The 15,005-nt window shown below is 57.4% G+C and overlaps 4 protein-coding genes across 4 annotated transcripts; 2 read left to right on the forward strand and 2 right to left on the reverse strand.

Moving 5' to 3' along the window:
- Nucleotides 1-893: 893 nt before the first annotated feature.
- On the forward strand, nucleotides 894-3,116 carry P884DRAFT_237798 (uncharacterized protein; the record flags this gene model as incomplete). The annotated part of the gene is made up of 4 exons (XM_069440056.1): nucleotides 894-1,316; nucleotides 1,381-1,398; nucleotides 1,790-1,964; nucleotides 2,026-3,116. 4 exons carry the CDS (start codon nucleotides 894-896, stop codon nucleotides 2,874-2,876), a joined length of 1,467 nt encoding a protein of 488 aa, XP_069299999.1. The 3' UTR covers nucleotides 2,877-3,116.
- A 1,268-nt stretch (nucleotides 3,117-4,384) lies between these two features.
- P884DRAFT_297431 (glycoside hydrolase family 72 protein) lies at nucleotides 4,385-6,039 on the reverse strand (the record flags this gene model as incomplete). Its single annotated transcript, XM_069444515.1, has 3 exons — nucleotides 4,385-4,554; nucleotides 4,658-5,933; nucleotides 6,034-6,039. The coding sequence occupies 3 exons, from the start codon at nucleotides 6,037-6,039 to the stop codon at nucleotides 4,385-4,387; spliced, it is 1,452 nt and encodes a 483-aa protein (XP_069300000.1).
- Nucleotides 6,040-7,367: 1,328 nt separating this feature from the next.
- On the forward strand, nucleotides 7,368-8,794 carry P884DRAFT_218219 (WLM domain-containing protein; the record flags this gene model as incomplete). Its single annotated transcript, XM_069439373.1, has 1 exon — nucleotides 7,368-8,794. A coding segment is annotated over exon 1 (1,008 nt), but the record flags the coding sequence as incomplete, so codon positions are not given.
- A 1,451-nt stretch (nucleotides 8,795-10,245) lies between these two features.
- Nucleotides 10,246-13,695, reverse strand: P884DRAFT_267493 (WD40-repeat-containing domain protein; the record flags this gene model as incomplete). The annotated part of the gene is made up of 1 exon (XM_069442116.1): nucleotides 10,246-13,695. One exon carries the CDS (start codon nucleotides 13,693-13,695, stop codon nucleotides 10,246-10,248), a length of 3,450 nt encoding a protein of 1,149 aa, XP_069300002.1.
- Between the last annotated feature and the right edge of the window lie 1,310 nt (nucleotides 13,696-15,005).

Below are 15,005 nucleotides of genomic sequence, written 5' to 3' on the forward strand. Positions count from 1 at the left end.
ATGGCGAGCGCTAGTGCGGAAAGAAAGAAACGGGAGTCTCCATCCCGCCCCTCTCGACGAGGTGCACAGCCATTTTGGTGGCCGGGCGATCCCCAACTCCGTCCGCTAAACAGGCCAATGCTACGCTTGTAGGCACGGTAGAAGATGAAGGATGGAAAGGCATTCAAAGGCGAAAGCAACCCAAGAGAAGCCCGCGTTAGAATTTGAAATCGGTCGGGCATCGCCAAATCGAAAGTAATTCCTAAAATCGGGTATCTTTGCGGCCAAGATGCAGGAGCGGGGCACCATCGAGGGGCTAGGAGGATGCCAGGTGGTCGGGGGTCGAGCTCAGCGTGCCGGGGTGGATACGGAGGTACCGGTACCCCAAATCGCTTGACCGCCCCAAGCGCACTTGCCCCGCTTGGGAAACCCCAATGGTTTTGGCGGGCGGGCACCACTTGGTACCTGGACTTTTTTCTGCCCATCCCCCCAACCCAAGGGACAGAACGGTCCCTGGAGAAGCTGCCGCCCCGATCGTTTTGAGAAAGCCCAGCTCTGAGTTCGGCCCTCGTCTTTTCCCCAGGGGAGCTGCATCCTTGAGACAGATCCTCGCCTCATCCATTTCCTCTTCCTCCCTCCCTTCTCCTCCATTCCGTGCTGCGATACCCTCCCGCGGGCGCGCGTACACTTTGCGATCCTGCTCTCTGAGACTTCTCATCAAGGTAAATTGCCCCTCACTTGAGGTGGGAAGACCACCGCCATTCAGGCTGATCCTCCAATCTCCGCGCTCGGCTGCCCGCGAACTTGGTGGCACCGATCATGACTGATTTTGTGACCGTACTGACGGTCTCAGTAGAAAGCGCCCAAACTCAAAGACCGGATAGAAAGGAAAAGTTGCCTACTCACCAGAAAAGATGTCTGCGAAGAGCATCCTCGAGGCTGATGGCAAGGCCATCATCAACTACCATCTCACCCGCTCTCCGGTGATCAAGCCTAGCCCGCTCCCGCCTCCGACCAAGCACAACCCTCCTCCCAGGCTTGCTTCCATCCACTTTCCCGAGGACAAGGACGTCAACGACGTCCTCGACCAGGCCGAGATCACGTACCCTTGGCTGCTGCACCAGGACGCCAAGTTTGTCGCTAAGCCAGATCAGCTCATCAAGCGTCGTGGCAAGAGCGGCCTGCTCGCCCTGAACAAGACCTGGGCTGAGGCGAGGGCGTGGATTGCTGAACGCGCCGGCAAGGTGCAGAAGGTCGAGCACACAGAGGGTGTTCTCCGGCAGTTCCTGGTCGAGCCCTTCGTCCCGCATCCCCCCAACACCGAGTATTACATCAACGTAAGTCGCGCCATGCGGGTGGGAGCTTCTCAAAAGAAGTTTGGTGCGCTAACGCCTCAAATAGATCAATTCGGTTCGCGATGTAAGTATTGAATTTCAGTTCAGCCCATTCTTGGCACGATGCGGATATGATTTGCGGAGCAAAGAGACCCCACTTGCTTGTTGAAGCAAGCGAGGGGATGTCGAGAAAAGGCGGTAGAAAATGGGTGATGTGAGAGAAGGTTGCAAGCCTCGTTTCAACCGGCGGGTGTTTGAGTCTTTATATACTCTCGGAAAACTCTGTGTGCAAACAAGAGTTGTTCTGGGGGGTTCCGACATTCCGCCTGGGGAAAGCTGCCGAGCCGTCACGGACGAACGGAGGCTAAACCGCATTGTGATGTGGACCGGCCCCCACAGACCCGGAACCACACACACACACATACACACATACACACGAGACTGAACTCACAGAACACGGCTGACAATCATATCAGGGCGACTGGATTCTTTTCACCCACGAGGGTGGTGTCGATGTCGGTGATGTCGACGCGAAGGCCGAGAAGCTTCTCATCCCCGTCGACCTCACGCAGTATCCCTCAAATGAGGAGATTGCTGCCACTCTCCTGAAGAACGTCCCGAAGGGCATTCACAATGTCCTGGTTGACTTTAGTCAGTTCTCCTCCAGACCCCCTTTCATAGGCGCGGCCGCTTACCATCTCGCTTCACACAGTCACGCGCCTCTACGCCGTCTACGTTGACTGCCAGTTCACTTATCTCGAAATCAACCCCCTGGTTGTGATCCCCAACGAGGATGCTACCTCTGCGTCCGTTCATTTCCTCGATCTTGCAGCCAAGCTGGATCAAACAGCAGATTTCGAGTGCGGTGTAAAGTGGGCTATTGCGAGGTCGCCGGCCGCTCTGGGCATCAACGCTCCGGTATCCAATAACGGCACCATCAACATTGACGCTGGCCCGCCGATTGTGTTCCCGGCTCCCTTCGGCCGTGAGCTCTCTAAGGAGGAAGCTTACATTGCGGAGCTTGATGCGAAGACGGGTGCCTCGCTCAAGCTGACGGTCCTGAACCCCAACGGGAGGATCTGGACCCTCGTTGCCGGCGGTGGTGCGTCAGTTGTCTACGCTGATGCCATCGCCTCGGCCGGTTTTGCCGACGAGCTGGCCAACTACGGCGAGTACTCTGGTGCTCCCACCGAGTCCCAGACATACCACTATACCAGGACCGTCCTCGAGCTGATGCTCCGGGCGCCAATGCACCCCAAGGGCAAGGTTCTCTTCATTGGTGGCGGCATTGCCAACTTCACCAATGTTGCCAGCACCTTCAAGGGCGTCATCAAGGCGCTCCGCGAGTATGCTAATACGCTCAATGAGCACAATGTCCAGATCTGGGTCCGTCGTGCCGGTCCTAACTACCAGGAGGGTCTCAAGAACATGAAGGCGGCAACTCAGGAGCTTGGCCTCAACGCCAAGATCTTTGGCCCCGAGATGCACGTCAGCGGCATCGTTCCCTTGGCCCTCATTCCCGGAAAGTGGGAGGAGAACACGGTGGAGGAATTCAAGGGCTGAGAGAAGGTGCGGGGGGTGTAAAATTGTTTATTCGTATTGCCGTTTGACGATTATATACGGCGGCTTTTATCGCGCGGGAAAGAAGATTCCCCATAGACAGTATAATACAGTTCAAAACCTGCTTCTACGGCGCGATATTGAGGTGATTTCTACCCCTTTGGCAAGGAGAGAGGCTATGAACGTCATGCACCCCGAATCCTTAAAATTGGCATCTCAGCAGGTGCAGCGAGTGCTCCTGCGGCAGTCACCATTCTGGTGTTGACTTGAATCTTGTGTGTTTATTGTCTCTATCGTCCTTACCGACGGACATTACGTCCCCCGTATCACCGTACAAGATCCTCTCTTTGTATTCACCCATCCCCTTCCCACTAGGTTCCTTCACTCCTCTCTAGCCAACCAGAACCAACTTTGTAAATAGGTTATGATCATATTCCCTAGCTGCTCTGTACTGTACATTGCAAGGTCCTTTGGCACAAACAGATCTCTCCCTACCGTCTCTTCAGGCGCTTCCTCTGCCTCAGCAAGTGCCAGGAAGGCCCTGAGAAAACATCACCCCTCATTCATTTTCAAAGGACGGCAGAAGGGGGACGGGATGATTGATGATTGAGCCTCTGGCGGGCCCGGCAGAAGAGCGGACGTCGGAGGAGCCCACCTGACCGCCTTGGAATCCGCCTGGGTTAGTTATGATGATCGCCTTCCTTGAAGCAACGCTAGGTGGGGAGTGGGGATCTGCCAGGTCGCTTCGATCAGGAGACTGTGTATGGAGTAGTGTACAAGCAGGAAAGATCCGCGAATACTTAGCAGAGTACTCCGTAGCAAGCCCCGGATATTCGGACTGAAAGCGGTGAGGTTTTTTTTTAATTTTTTAATTTTATTTTTTTATTTATTTTTTTTTTTTTTTTTTTTTTTTTCACCAAGAGCGGTTCGTGGTGCGTCGGCGAGCCAGGAGTCAACGCTTCTTTTCGCGGACGAGCTCCAGGCGATGGGGATCTTGATGACTGGCGGAGGAACTAACAGATGGAGAGACGAGTTGAACAAAGTTGCAGCGTTCTGAAGCATGCAATCGGTCCCTACATATCCATCATAATACACTCATCTCCTAATGCTCTACAAAAACCGCAAGCCTCCGCGTTTTAAGTTAATATGTCTCTGTATCGACTAGCCAGACAGGAAAAAAAAGGAAAAAATGCAATCCAAGAACCGACGAATAGAGAATTAAATAACAGAGTGGTATCATATCAAACATGACCAACTCGGAACGGCATGATGCAGAACAAGGAAGACAACCCAGTAAGGCCAACGACGACATGCAAGAGCCCTGTCGTTTCCAGAGACTGCGTCTATCTCTCTCTCTCTCTCTTCCCCCCCTCTCTTACTCTCGCCTTACTGCATGCTCTCTTGCTAAATACAGCAACGAATTATACCACACTTAAACTCCCATTATCACGTCTAATATTTTTGTCGGTATGCCACCAACCGACCAAACCAAGGCTGCACACAATCTCAGCTTAGAAGGCAGCGGCAGCAGCGAGGGCAAGAGCGCCCATGGCCACGGCAGGCAGGACACGGGCATCCAGCCCGGCGGCGGCATTAGTGTCGCTGGGGGACGCCGAGCTGTCGGTGCCAGTGCTCTCGTCACCGGAGGTCTGAGTGCCGGCCTCAGTGTTGGTACCGGGGCCTAGTGAGCAGGAAATGTTAGTGTCTTAGGGTTCTCGACAATTACGAGAGAGAGAGAGAGAGAGAGAGAGAGAGAGGGGGGAGCAGGAAGGAAGGAAACGCACTGTTGATCGCGTCGTCTTCAAGCGGCTTGACGGCGAGGTTGGTGATGACGGAGCCGTCGGGGTTCTTGACGGTGAACTTGACCTTCCAGTTGGATATCTCGACGAGCTTGCCCTTGGGGGCGGGCTTGACGCCCTCGTCAATGATCTTCTGGGCGCCGGGGGGCGGGACGGGGAGGGTGAAGTTGTTGTTGAAGTTATCGGTGGTGATGAGCTTGGGGCTGCAGACGGGGGCCTTGTTGGTCGAGTCCGAGGGGGGCTTCTGGCCCTGGACGGAGGCAAAGTCGAGCTTGCTGTACTGCTTCTCGAGCGAGACGTAGTCGCTCCTGAGCTGGGCGGAGCCGTCCTCCTCCATCGAGACCAGGCCGTAGTTGTTCTTCTCCTGGGTGTACTCGTAGACGACGCCGCCCGAGAAGACGCCCGTCATCTGGTCGCCGTAGATGGTGCCGACCTCGGTGAAGATACGGGGAGAGGGGGTGTTGCAGCCATATTCCGAGAAGAAGATGGGGACAGAGCTGCCCTTGAAGCCGCTGACGAGCTGGTCGTAGCTGGCCTTCTTGAAGCTGCTGTCGCCGCACCAGCTGTAGCTGTTGAGGGCAAAGATGTCGCCCTTGCTCATGTCGTCATCGTCACCCTCCAGCGAGCACTCGAAGTAGTTGAAGGTGTCGAAGAGGATGTCGCGGACGTCAGCGGCGGAGTAGCCGACCGGGATGGGACGCGAGGCGTGGTTCTTGACGTAGTTCTTGATGTCGCGGGTGACGGCACGCATATAGGGCGGCACATCAGCGCCGCTCTTCTCGTCATTGATGACCTCGTTACCGGAGAAGAAGGCCAGGGTGTTGGGATAGTCCTTGAAGGCCTCGACGACGGCGAAGGTGCGGTTGAGATAGGCGGCATAGTACGACTCCCAGGGGTTGTAGCTAGTCAGGGACTCGCCCACCAGGGGCGAGTTGACGTCGAGGATCATGTACATGCCGGCGGCGTTGAAGATGCTGGCGCACTCGTCATGGTTCACGTCGGGATTCACATTGTAGACGCGGATGGTATTGACGCCGAGGATCTGGAGCAGGGCGGCATCGCGCAGGCAGATATCGGGGTCGCTCAGGGGGTCACGGCCGGCCGCCTTGTCGTAGCCAGCAGAGCCGCCGGGCTGATAGGCAACGCCGACAATCTGGAAGCGGTTGCCCGTCTTGGGGTTGACGAAGTACTGGCCCTGGACCTCGAGGGGCTGGACAGCTGCGGCGAGGGTTGCGCCGAGCGCCAGGAGCGCCGAGTGAATCTGCGGACAATCAAATATACATCAGCGCCCTGCTTCGTTCAAGGCGCGAGACCGACCGAAGAATGGCCGCCGCCACGCCCACGCGCAATGCCAGACATACAAGCATAGTGAATTCGGGAAGGAGTGGTCAGGATGGGGAAAGAGGCGGTGTATGTATGCTAAGCGAAGGCAGTGATCTCTCGGCGAGAGAATGTGCGGCTGCAGCGGAAACGCGCAAATATCGAGCAAAAAAAACGATGTCAGAAAGGAGCGACAAGAAAACGAAGAAAGAATGCGCAGGGCAACTCCTTCCTCGGATCCAACGGGAGCGACCGTCGAGGAATGAAAACAGGAAAAACTCGAGGAACACGAAGGAGAGGGGGTTCCGAGAAAGAAGAAGGCCAAGAGGGCCTTTACAGTTCTTGGCCGCAAAGCTCGAAACACGAAGGGGGCAATCCGCGTGAGGTCGTTGGCGGTCCCCAAACCAATACTAGCGGCGCCGGTCGTACATAGTACATTGGGTTACCCCGAAATCGACCTGATTCTTTTCCCTTGATTGGCCAATTGTGACAAGGGGGAGATTGGCCAAGAAGCTGCCGAAGAGCCCGTTACGGCAGGGGCGCTAAGCCTTGTCCAGTCAAGCGCGCTGATCCGAGGACGGCGAGACGACCAGCCAATCCAAGTCTGGGATTTTCGCCGGCGACGACGAGCTATACGGAGTAGTTATACTACATGGCACACTACGCTACATACGAGATGTACTATGTACGAATTTGTATGCATAGTAAATGATTTGTTCCAACAGATGCACGTGCATGGATGCGTACACTATGTGCATATGTACTACTACACCTCCTCCGGGATTCTGAATCCTAGCGTGGTACGTGGGTCCTGCGCCAAAAAAGCCACTGGCGGCAAGTACCGCGCTAGGATTCAGAATCCTGGAGGAGGTGTAGTTACACTGCAGTACACTGGTCGCAGCAAACCGTTGGTGGTGCAAACTCCCGCTGCCCCGCACTCGAACTGATCGACAGGGTCCGAGATGAACCATTTGAGGGGCTGTTGCCTCTTCCGGGCAGAACAGACCTCTTCAAACACCGCAGCGCGGATCTACCCCTTGTTTCATTTCGTAACGCCGTCTCACGGAATACTTGTATTCCGCAATCCGTACTCCGTCCACTAGGGACCACATCGAACGAAGAACAATCAGAAACGAACAATCAGAATTTATGTGCGGGTCAAGTTTAACACAGGAAGCTTTGCACTCTGCCTATTGGCGTGAAAGGCGTCATCTGGCGCCTATTTAACTCGCCGCATCCGTGGATGCCATGATTGAAACGGAGTGGAGAAACCCTGCTGCAGTCGAACCTGTGCGGAGTACCTGGCCCTTCATGTCTGCAGCAACTTTTATTCCGTTTCCCAAAAACAAACGATTTTCTGGTGTCGTGAGCGATGAACTGAAATGCAAGGCTGCCGGTGGCGTTGAATCTGTGAATGGTCGGTCGCTCGCATTTTTACGGAGTTAACGTTAGCACCATCAGCCACTCAAATGGCCACCAAGATGACAAAGCATCTGGAACATTCGTCGCTTTCATCACACAACATCTCTACTAACTAATGACTTACGTATTAATCTATTGCGGTTCTCAATTCCGATTTCCACCCGAGCCCGCCTTTGCTCCGTGCATTGATATTTCCAGCGACATACCGAACACTGACTCTCGCAAACCGCGACCGTGAGCGAGTGAGTCGGCTTCAGTCACACTTGAATCAGAGCATCGGCGTTTTTGGACCCGGCAGTCCACCATCGACCCGACGGGGTTTGGGCTGTCCCGCCGGCAAACCGAGTTTGTCAACTGAATCGAACCATCGCGATGGAGCCAACAGAGCCAATAGAGCCCGCAGGGCCAAACGAGCAACAACACCCCCTCTCCGCCTCGGACTCGTCGAGTCCAGCGACCGACGAGGCCACCGTCGAGATCACCATCAAGTTCCCCCCGGAGAAGCACAACCAGAAATGGGTCTTCTCCCCGGCGGACACGTTTGAGCACCTCATCATGAGCCTCTCGGTCGAGTTCCCCTCCTACGACTGGTCCAAGGCCAAGGCCCTCCCGGAGAAGCGCCGGCCCGGTCTCAAGTCCGTCTACACGCCCGCCGACGACCCCGACGTCGCGCTCTCCGCCCTGGACAGCACCACCCTCCGCCTCCTCGCCCCGCAGACCTCCGCCCTCAGCACCCTCCAGGCCCAGCGCGAGGCCGCCGCGGCCTGGCAAGCCAAGCGCGCCCTCGCCCGCGCCCGCGCCCGCGCCCGGTACGCGCGGCCGGCGTCGGCGTCGGCGTCGGCAGCAGCAGCGCAGCGCGTAAGGACCATCGAGGACGCGAGCTACACCTTCCACACCCTCCGGCCGCTCCCGCACCTGCCGAACCCGGGCCGCAGCCTCGCCTTCCTGGAGCGGCTGCGCGACGACCCGGGCGTGCGCGCGGCCATGCGCAAGCACCGCTTCTCGGTCGGCCTGCTGACCGAGATGGACCCGGCCAGCCACACGGCCGCCTCGCAAGGGGGCGGGGTCGCGCGCGTCCTCGGGCTCAACCGCAACCGCGGCGAGGTCATCGAGCTGCGCCTGCGCACCGACGCCTACGACGGCTACCGCGACTACCGCACCATCCGCAAGACCCTCTGCCACGAGCTCGCCCACAACGTCCACGGCGACCACGACGCCGACTTCTGGGCCCTCTGCCGCGAGATCGAGCGCGACGTCGAGCGCGCCGACTGGAAGCACGGCGGCCGCACCGTCGGCCCCGACGAATACGCCCCCGAGAGGCCGGACGGGTTTGGCGGGGAGGGCGAGGAGGAGGAGGGCACGGTGGTGGACCACGGCGGCTGGGAGGGGGGCACCTACGTCCTCGGCGGCGGCGGCGGTGGCGGCGGTACCGAAGGTCTGAGCGCGCGGGAGATCAGGGCCAGGGCGGCCGAGGCGAGGTTGTCCAGTCTCGAGAAGGCCACGAGGCAGGGTAGCGGGGAAGGGGAAAGGGGGGGAGAAGGGGGAAGGAGAAGGGACGGCGGGGAAGAAGAAGAGGGAGCAGGGAACCTAGCACGGGGTGGAACCGGCCTCAAATGATACCCGGCTTTGCATACAATTTTTAGCGTACTAGTTATCTAGAAATCGGGGTGAGAACTGCGGTCCGTATTAACCGTCTTGACATGTTGGTTTTGAGACCTTTTTGTCCTTTGGACGCCGAATCCTTCGAGTCCATTCTCGGAACATTTCCCCCGAGCTCTTTGGCTTAGCACTGCCGAGACGAATTCGAGTCTTGACGGCAACAAATGGTAAAGAGATCAACACATCGGAAGGAATTTGTCCATCTTCTTTTTCTTTGGCAGACACGTCTCACCAGAACTTGTTGTGCCGCGCCCACCTTCAGAGCTCACCGTTATCGTCGACTAGCATGAGAAGGAACCACTGATAGCCGGTTCGTACTGTAATGGGGCCTCCACTGCTGCGTGAGAACGCCCTTGTTTGAGAGAGCATTGTGACCCAACCCAAAGTCAGTGCTGGGGGACGCGGGATGGATGCTTCAAGACAACCCAGTTGAGACTTTGGTCGCCGGACAAGAGACTCGGATACCACACGGGGACAGATAGGGACAGAATAGATCGGTCGGATTCGAATTAGCTCGTTTAACCCACCCACCCGCCAATGCTAAGATATTTCGGCGTCTGTGTTTGACCTTGTTTTCAACTCCCCAGCCGCCGCGACCTTGCAACATCCAACCAAGCGCGTGCCACCAATCCTCCACTGGCTTGATTCATTCCAGAGTCTCGGGAAGAGGCATATTACTTTTTTTTGTCTTTTAATACAACGAAGAAAGGAAAATCGGAACGAAAGCAGTGCCACCAGTCAAGCCTCCGCCGAGGCAAGCAGTCGTAATTCCAGCCCAGTCCAGAAACGCCTTTGCACCTCTGCCTGTTTATCTTGTACCCCCCGCCTTGGAGCAGTCGGAAAAAAAAGAGAAAAAGAATAAAGAAAAAAGAAAGGAAAAGAAAAGGGAAAAAAAGAGAGAGAATGGACTGATGGAGAAAGAAAAGAAACCCGGCGCCTTCAGGGTGGGTGGTACGGTACATGTATGTACAAAGAAAATAAGGGGGCAAAAAAAAGTAAAAATAAAAATAAAAATAAACAGTGAGGGAAGGGGTATCGTCGTGCATGTCGCCCCCTTCGACCGAACATCCTCAACATATTCCAGCCCAACAAAGTCCCCATCAGGCCCACCACGGAAACCACCTCCCGAATTAAGTATTACTTTACGTGTGAATGTATGGGGAGTGTCGATATCATGTCGTCTCAGGCTCCTCGCACGCCGCACCCCCACCCAACGAGCTGCCGCCGGCGGAGCAAGTACCCGACGAGGAGGAGGAGGAGGAGGAGGACGATGACGAGGCCGCGTCCTCTCCCGCCGTCGGTGGCCGCTCCCTCGCCAGCGCATCCCTCTCCTCCTCGCTCAGCCTCAGCCGGAGCTTCTCATCCAACATGCTCACCAGCCGCTCACTGTACTGATCCAGCAGCCCGCTCAGGACCATCTCGCTGACCTCCCTCCCGGAAAACCCACCGAGACCGAGACCGGGACCGAGGCCGAGACCGCCATCATAGCCAGCCTCGCCAACGTCGTCGTCGCCTCCGGTATCGTCTGCTTTCCTGTCCCCCTTTCTGTCCCGGTGCCCGCGATGATGGCCAGCGCCGGCACCACCTCCCGAGGTTCGACCACGAGACGCCCTCTCCCGCAGAGCAGCAGCCGTCAGCCGCAACTCGGCGTCCAGCCGCGCCAACACGTCGGCATGGATTGCAGCGTCCGCCGACGCCAGCTTCTTGCGGTACGCCCTCAGCTGCCGACACGTCTGCTCGGTCGCCATGCTGAGGGATCCAAGGCCGTGACCATTAGTTCCGCCGCCGCCGCCGCCGCCGCCACCACCACCACCACCGCCACTACCACCGCCGCGCAGGTTTGAGTTTGAATTCTTGCGTGATTTAACGCCGCTTGACGGAGTGGTGCCTAGCGCCGGGAGCGACGGCATCTTGGAGGGCCGGGTCTTGGGACTTTCGGGCGGGGGGCTGTCATCGGAGCAGCGGGAGGCGCCTCCCGAAGATGGGCGACGGGGAGGGGTGTGGGTGTGCCTAGGGTCGTCCATGTTCGCGGAGCTAGGGGGCGAGGTTGCCTGTTTCTCGGCGTGGTTGTTGTGTCTCGGGGTCCGGAGGGAGGAGAGGGGCAGGTGGAACCTGGAGGACCGGCGGTGAGAGGGTCGGGATGGCGAACGGCGTCCCGGAGCCGAGTTGGGAGTGCTCCCGGCGGCGGAAGATGGGCGCTGAAATTCGGCTAGCTCGGCCTTGGAGAGGACGCGGCGTAAAGGGGGTTGGGCGGAAGCTGGCTGGGGGGGCTTTTCCGGGGAGGGTTCGCGGCTGCGCGATCCGTTGGCTTGGTCCTGGAACTCGAGGGCCCAGATCATGATGGTGCCGTCTTCGCCGACGCTGACAACCTTGCGGCCATACTCTTCGCTGTCGATCAGGACGACGCCGTTGATGGATTCGGTGTGGCCCCATTCGCGGTCGATGAAGCAGCCTTCCCGCGTGTCGTAGACTCGCACGGATTTGTCCGTGTTGGAAACGCCGAGAAGGAACGGCAGGTCCGGATCAAAGTGGCCGTGGGTGAGAGACTCCAGCACGACCGAGTCAAGGCCGGCTTCGTCATTGCACTTGAACGAGCCGAGTAGTCGTCCGCTGCTGAAGTCGTACTGGCATACAGAACGATCCAGCAGAGACACAAAAATCGCTTTCTCGTCCGCCGTCACCGTCATCGACGACGGGGATGCCTTCAGGGAGATCACTCTGGAGGGAATGGCCGCCATGACGTCGGGCTCGCCCTCTTTGCTCACTAGATCGTGGATCTGGAGGGTCCGGTCGAGGGAGCAAGTAAGGACCTTGTCCTCGGTTGGGATGAGCACCTGCACCACCTTGGCGCTGAACTCGAGAGTCTGAAAGTGTTCAAACACGCCCGCGGACGAGCGGTGGAACAGCTGGACCGTCCGATCTCGCCCGCAGGAGGCCACCAGGAACCTTGACGTGCCCTCGTACACGGTGACGTCCTGGCAGTCGGAGGAGTGTGCCTTTGTCTCTAACAGACACGTTCCGGTGGGCGCCTCGAAGATTCGGAGGACACCCAGCTTGTCACCCGCAGCGAAGAGGCTTCCGTCGCTCGTAGCTCTCGCCACGACGACTTGATTTGCCTGGTCAGGGTCGGAAGCTGTCCCCACCTGCTCGAGAGGGAGCTCAAAGGAGGACGTTATCACGCCGTCCAAATTCCACATGGTCACCCTCCCGGGCCTCGACCACGTGAAGAAAGCAGCGCCGGCGGCGTTGGGCGCTGGTAGCTGTTGTATCCCAGCAATGGGGTCGCCAACACCCGGGATAGGAATGGACGCTCTGCCATCTTCGGAGCGGCTCGGCACACGACCCGCACTCCAGATACCGATCGATCGCCTGCTGTTGATCGTGACCAGGTTCTGGTTCTCTGCCAGGAATCCCATGGCACTGAGACCGGCCTCCATCTCGGCGCGGCGTATAGTCGGCCCAGGCGCGCCACTCAAAATATCGCCGAGACCGACGATGGCAAGTTGCCCTTCCTTTCCCCCGATGTAGACGTCTTCTCCCCGGCGAGATATGCAGGTTATGACGAAGCCGACCTCCAGCACTTTTGTCAGCTTCACCTGCTTGTTCGCGTCGTCTATCAGACAGACACATCCCGTCTCCGAGCAGATGATCGCCCTGTCGTCTGATACGGAGAGGGCACAGGAAAAGGTGGCATCCAGCATCGAACCCAGCCGTATGTTCCTTCCCGGCAACGTCTTTTGCGTTTGTGGCGCGTTGGCAGCCGGCGCGTCGGCCGGGAACTTTTGCTTGGCAGGAGGGACTTCCAGCCCGTCCTCTACCCTCCACACCTTGACATGGCGGACCCCTAGGGTGATGAGGCTGTTGCCCATCCACACCATACCCTTGATAAACGAGGTGCACCTGTTCTGTTGAAACAGCTTCACCGCGCCGGTCCGGGCGTCAACCTTCCACAAGTAAAGGAAACCGTCGTTCGCCGCGCCAAGGGTCGCCAGATGCTTTGTGTCAGGAGACCATGCCACGGCCTTCACGCCAAAGGTGTGTTCGCTGATGGAAACCAGGGGTACGTCTGAGGAAGCGTCCTGGAGGTTGAATATGAGAACCCGCGGGGCGTAGCCCGTCTCGCCCACGGCTAGGTACCGTCCATCTCGGCTGAGGGCCAGACAGGTGGCAGCCTTGATCCGCTCGCGGCTCGTCCAGGTCTTGGAGGTGGGAGACTCTGGTGGCCAGTCCGGGGTTGGTGCGTAAAGGGAGTCCCTGGGAGAAGCAGTAGTCCGATTTCTACTGTCATTGGCTCTGGGAGTGGAGTTTGGCGTCGACGAGGTGTTCGAGGTGGGTGGGACGCTGATGAGGGGAACGGCTGTCGGTCGTGCTCGGTAGAACCGCTGTGCGTAGTGCTCGCCCGACACGTCCACCACCACGACGGCGCCGCCGGCGATGTAGGCGAAGGACGAGTGGACGGCGTCGAACCCGGTGGGCGAGGTGCAAGTGGTGCCTACGACGCGCTGAAGAGAGAGGCAGGGGTCGTATGGGCCCCGCGGTCGGATTGGAGATCGGGACGGGCGTGAAAGGAACGGAGAATTGGAAGGGGTAAGCTTAATCCGGCTCGAGGGAGTGGATGCCATCGCTCTGCGCCATGGGCTGGTTGGGACGAGGCCGAGGGGGAAGCTATATCGGAGAGGTTGGGCGGAGGCGTCAGGAAACTGTGTGGACGGCAGGACGAAGGAGAGTCGGTGTGAACGCTAGCTAAATCTAAATCGGTAGGACGGAACGGAAGGAGTGCGGATAAGGAAATCAGGTTGTTCGGAATGCGTGTCTGAGGTCGCCTTGGGCAGCTCCAAAGGAATAATGATCGGAGACAGAGCGGCTCGAGTGTATTGGTGCTGGTTGAAAGCTACAGGCGGGGGAGATCGCATTGTCAGACCGGCATGGCTTGCAAGAAACACCATCTCAGATTGATGCAAGTGCACAAAATCAAGAGCTTACAGTGACATGAAGATGATCGTGCAGCGAGACAAAGTTAATTGCCCCGGCGCCGACGTCGGTTAGAGCCAAGCTGAGCTGCACGACATTTGCATCCAGACGTCGCAAACGGCGTGCACGGTCTGGGGATAGAGAATGAAGAGGGAAAAAAACACCAATCCCGGTGCGCGAGCTGAGGTCTCCAGCAAGCCTCGTCCCAAGAAGCCTTCTGTTGGGCTTCATTTAGGGGATCAGTTTAACTATGGCAGGGAAGAGCTAACTAGCTTAAAGCTAGGTTGTGGTCAGCATATGGCCCGTGCGCCTACCTCTAGTGTACCGGGCTTGCGCATGATGCTTTTCTGGTTCTTTGGTGGGTTCAGTTGGTGAGTGGGGCTCCTCGCGGAACTCGACTGGAATTGGATGCATGTTAACTAAAAGCGGCTCCAGTAGGTTATCCGGAAGGGTCCAAAGAAAAGAGTGGTGATGGGAACATCACGTATAGTCAGCGCCAGGACCGTCCTTGGCCGTGTGTTTCCCAGTTGAAACACATGATATTAAACATACATAATGTATACGAAGTACGGATCCGTATACAATACACACTGGCAAGGAAGCCAACCTCATGTCTTGAACATTGTCACCCCTTTCGTGTGACGGGGACTGTGAGGTTGCATTAGCGCGGCACGGCCCAGGGCTGCATCCAACGATTTTAACAGCCCTTGCTTAAAGGAGCCATTCGTCGCTCCCATACCACAGTATCCTGCCAGTCGGCGCGTAGTTCCGAGCTCAGACCTACACTGGACAAACTTGGGGGTGGGAATTGTACACTATTCATTAGAGTACGGAGGAGTCTTGTCCCGTCTGTTCTCAGATGGAAATGGCCGACGCAGGGTCGGTCTACACCATCTAATCACGTAGTTTTTTTTTTCTTGTTTTTTTTTTTTTTTTTTTTTTTTTTTTTTTTTTTTTTTTT

This window comes from Thermothelomyces heterothallicus (genome assembly GCF_042370625.1).
Source record: "Thermothelomyces heterothallicus CBS 202.75 unplaced genomic scaffold P884_scaffold_4, whole genome shotgun sequence".
Classification (NCBI taxonomy): domain Eukaryota; kingdom Fungi; phylum Ascomycota; class Sordariomycetes; order Sordariales; family Chaetomiaceae; genus Thermothelomyces; species Thermothelomyces heterothallicus.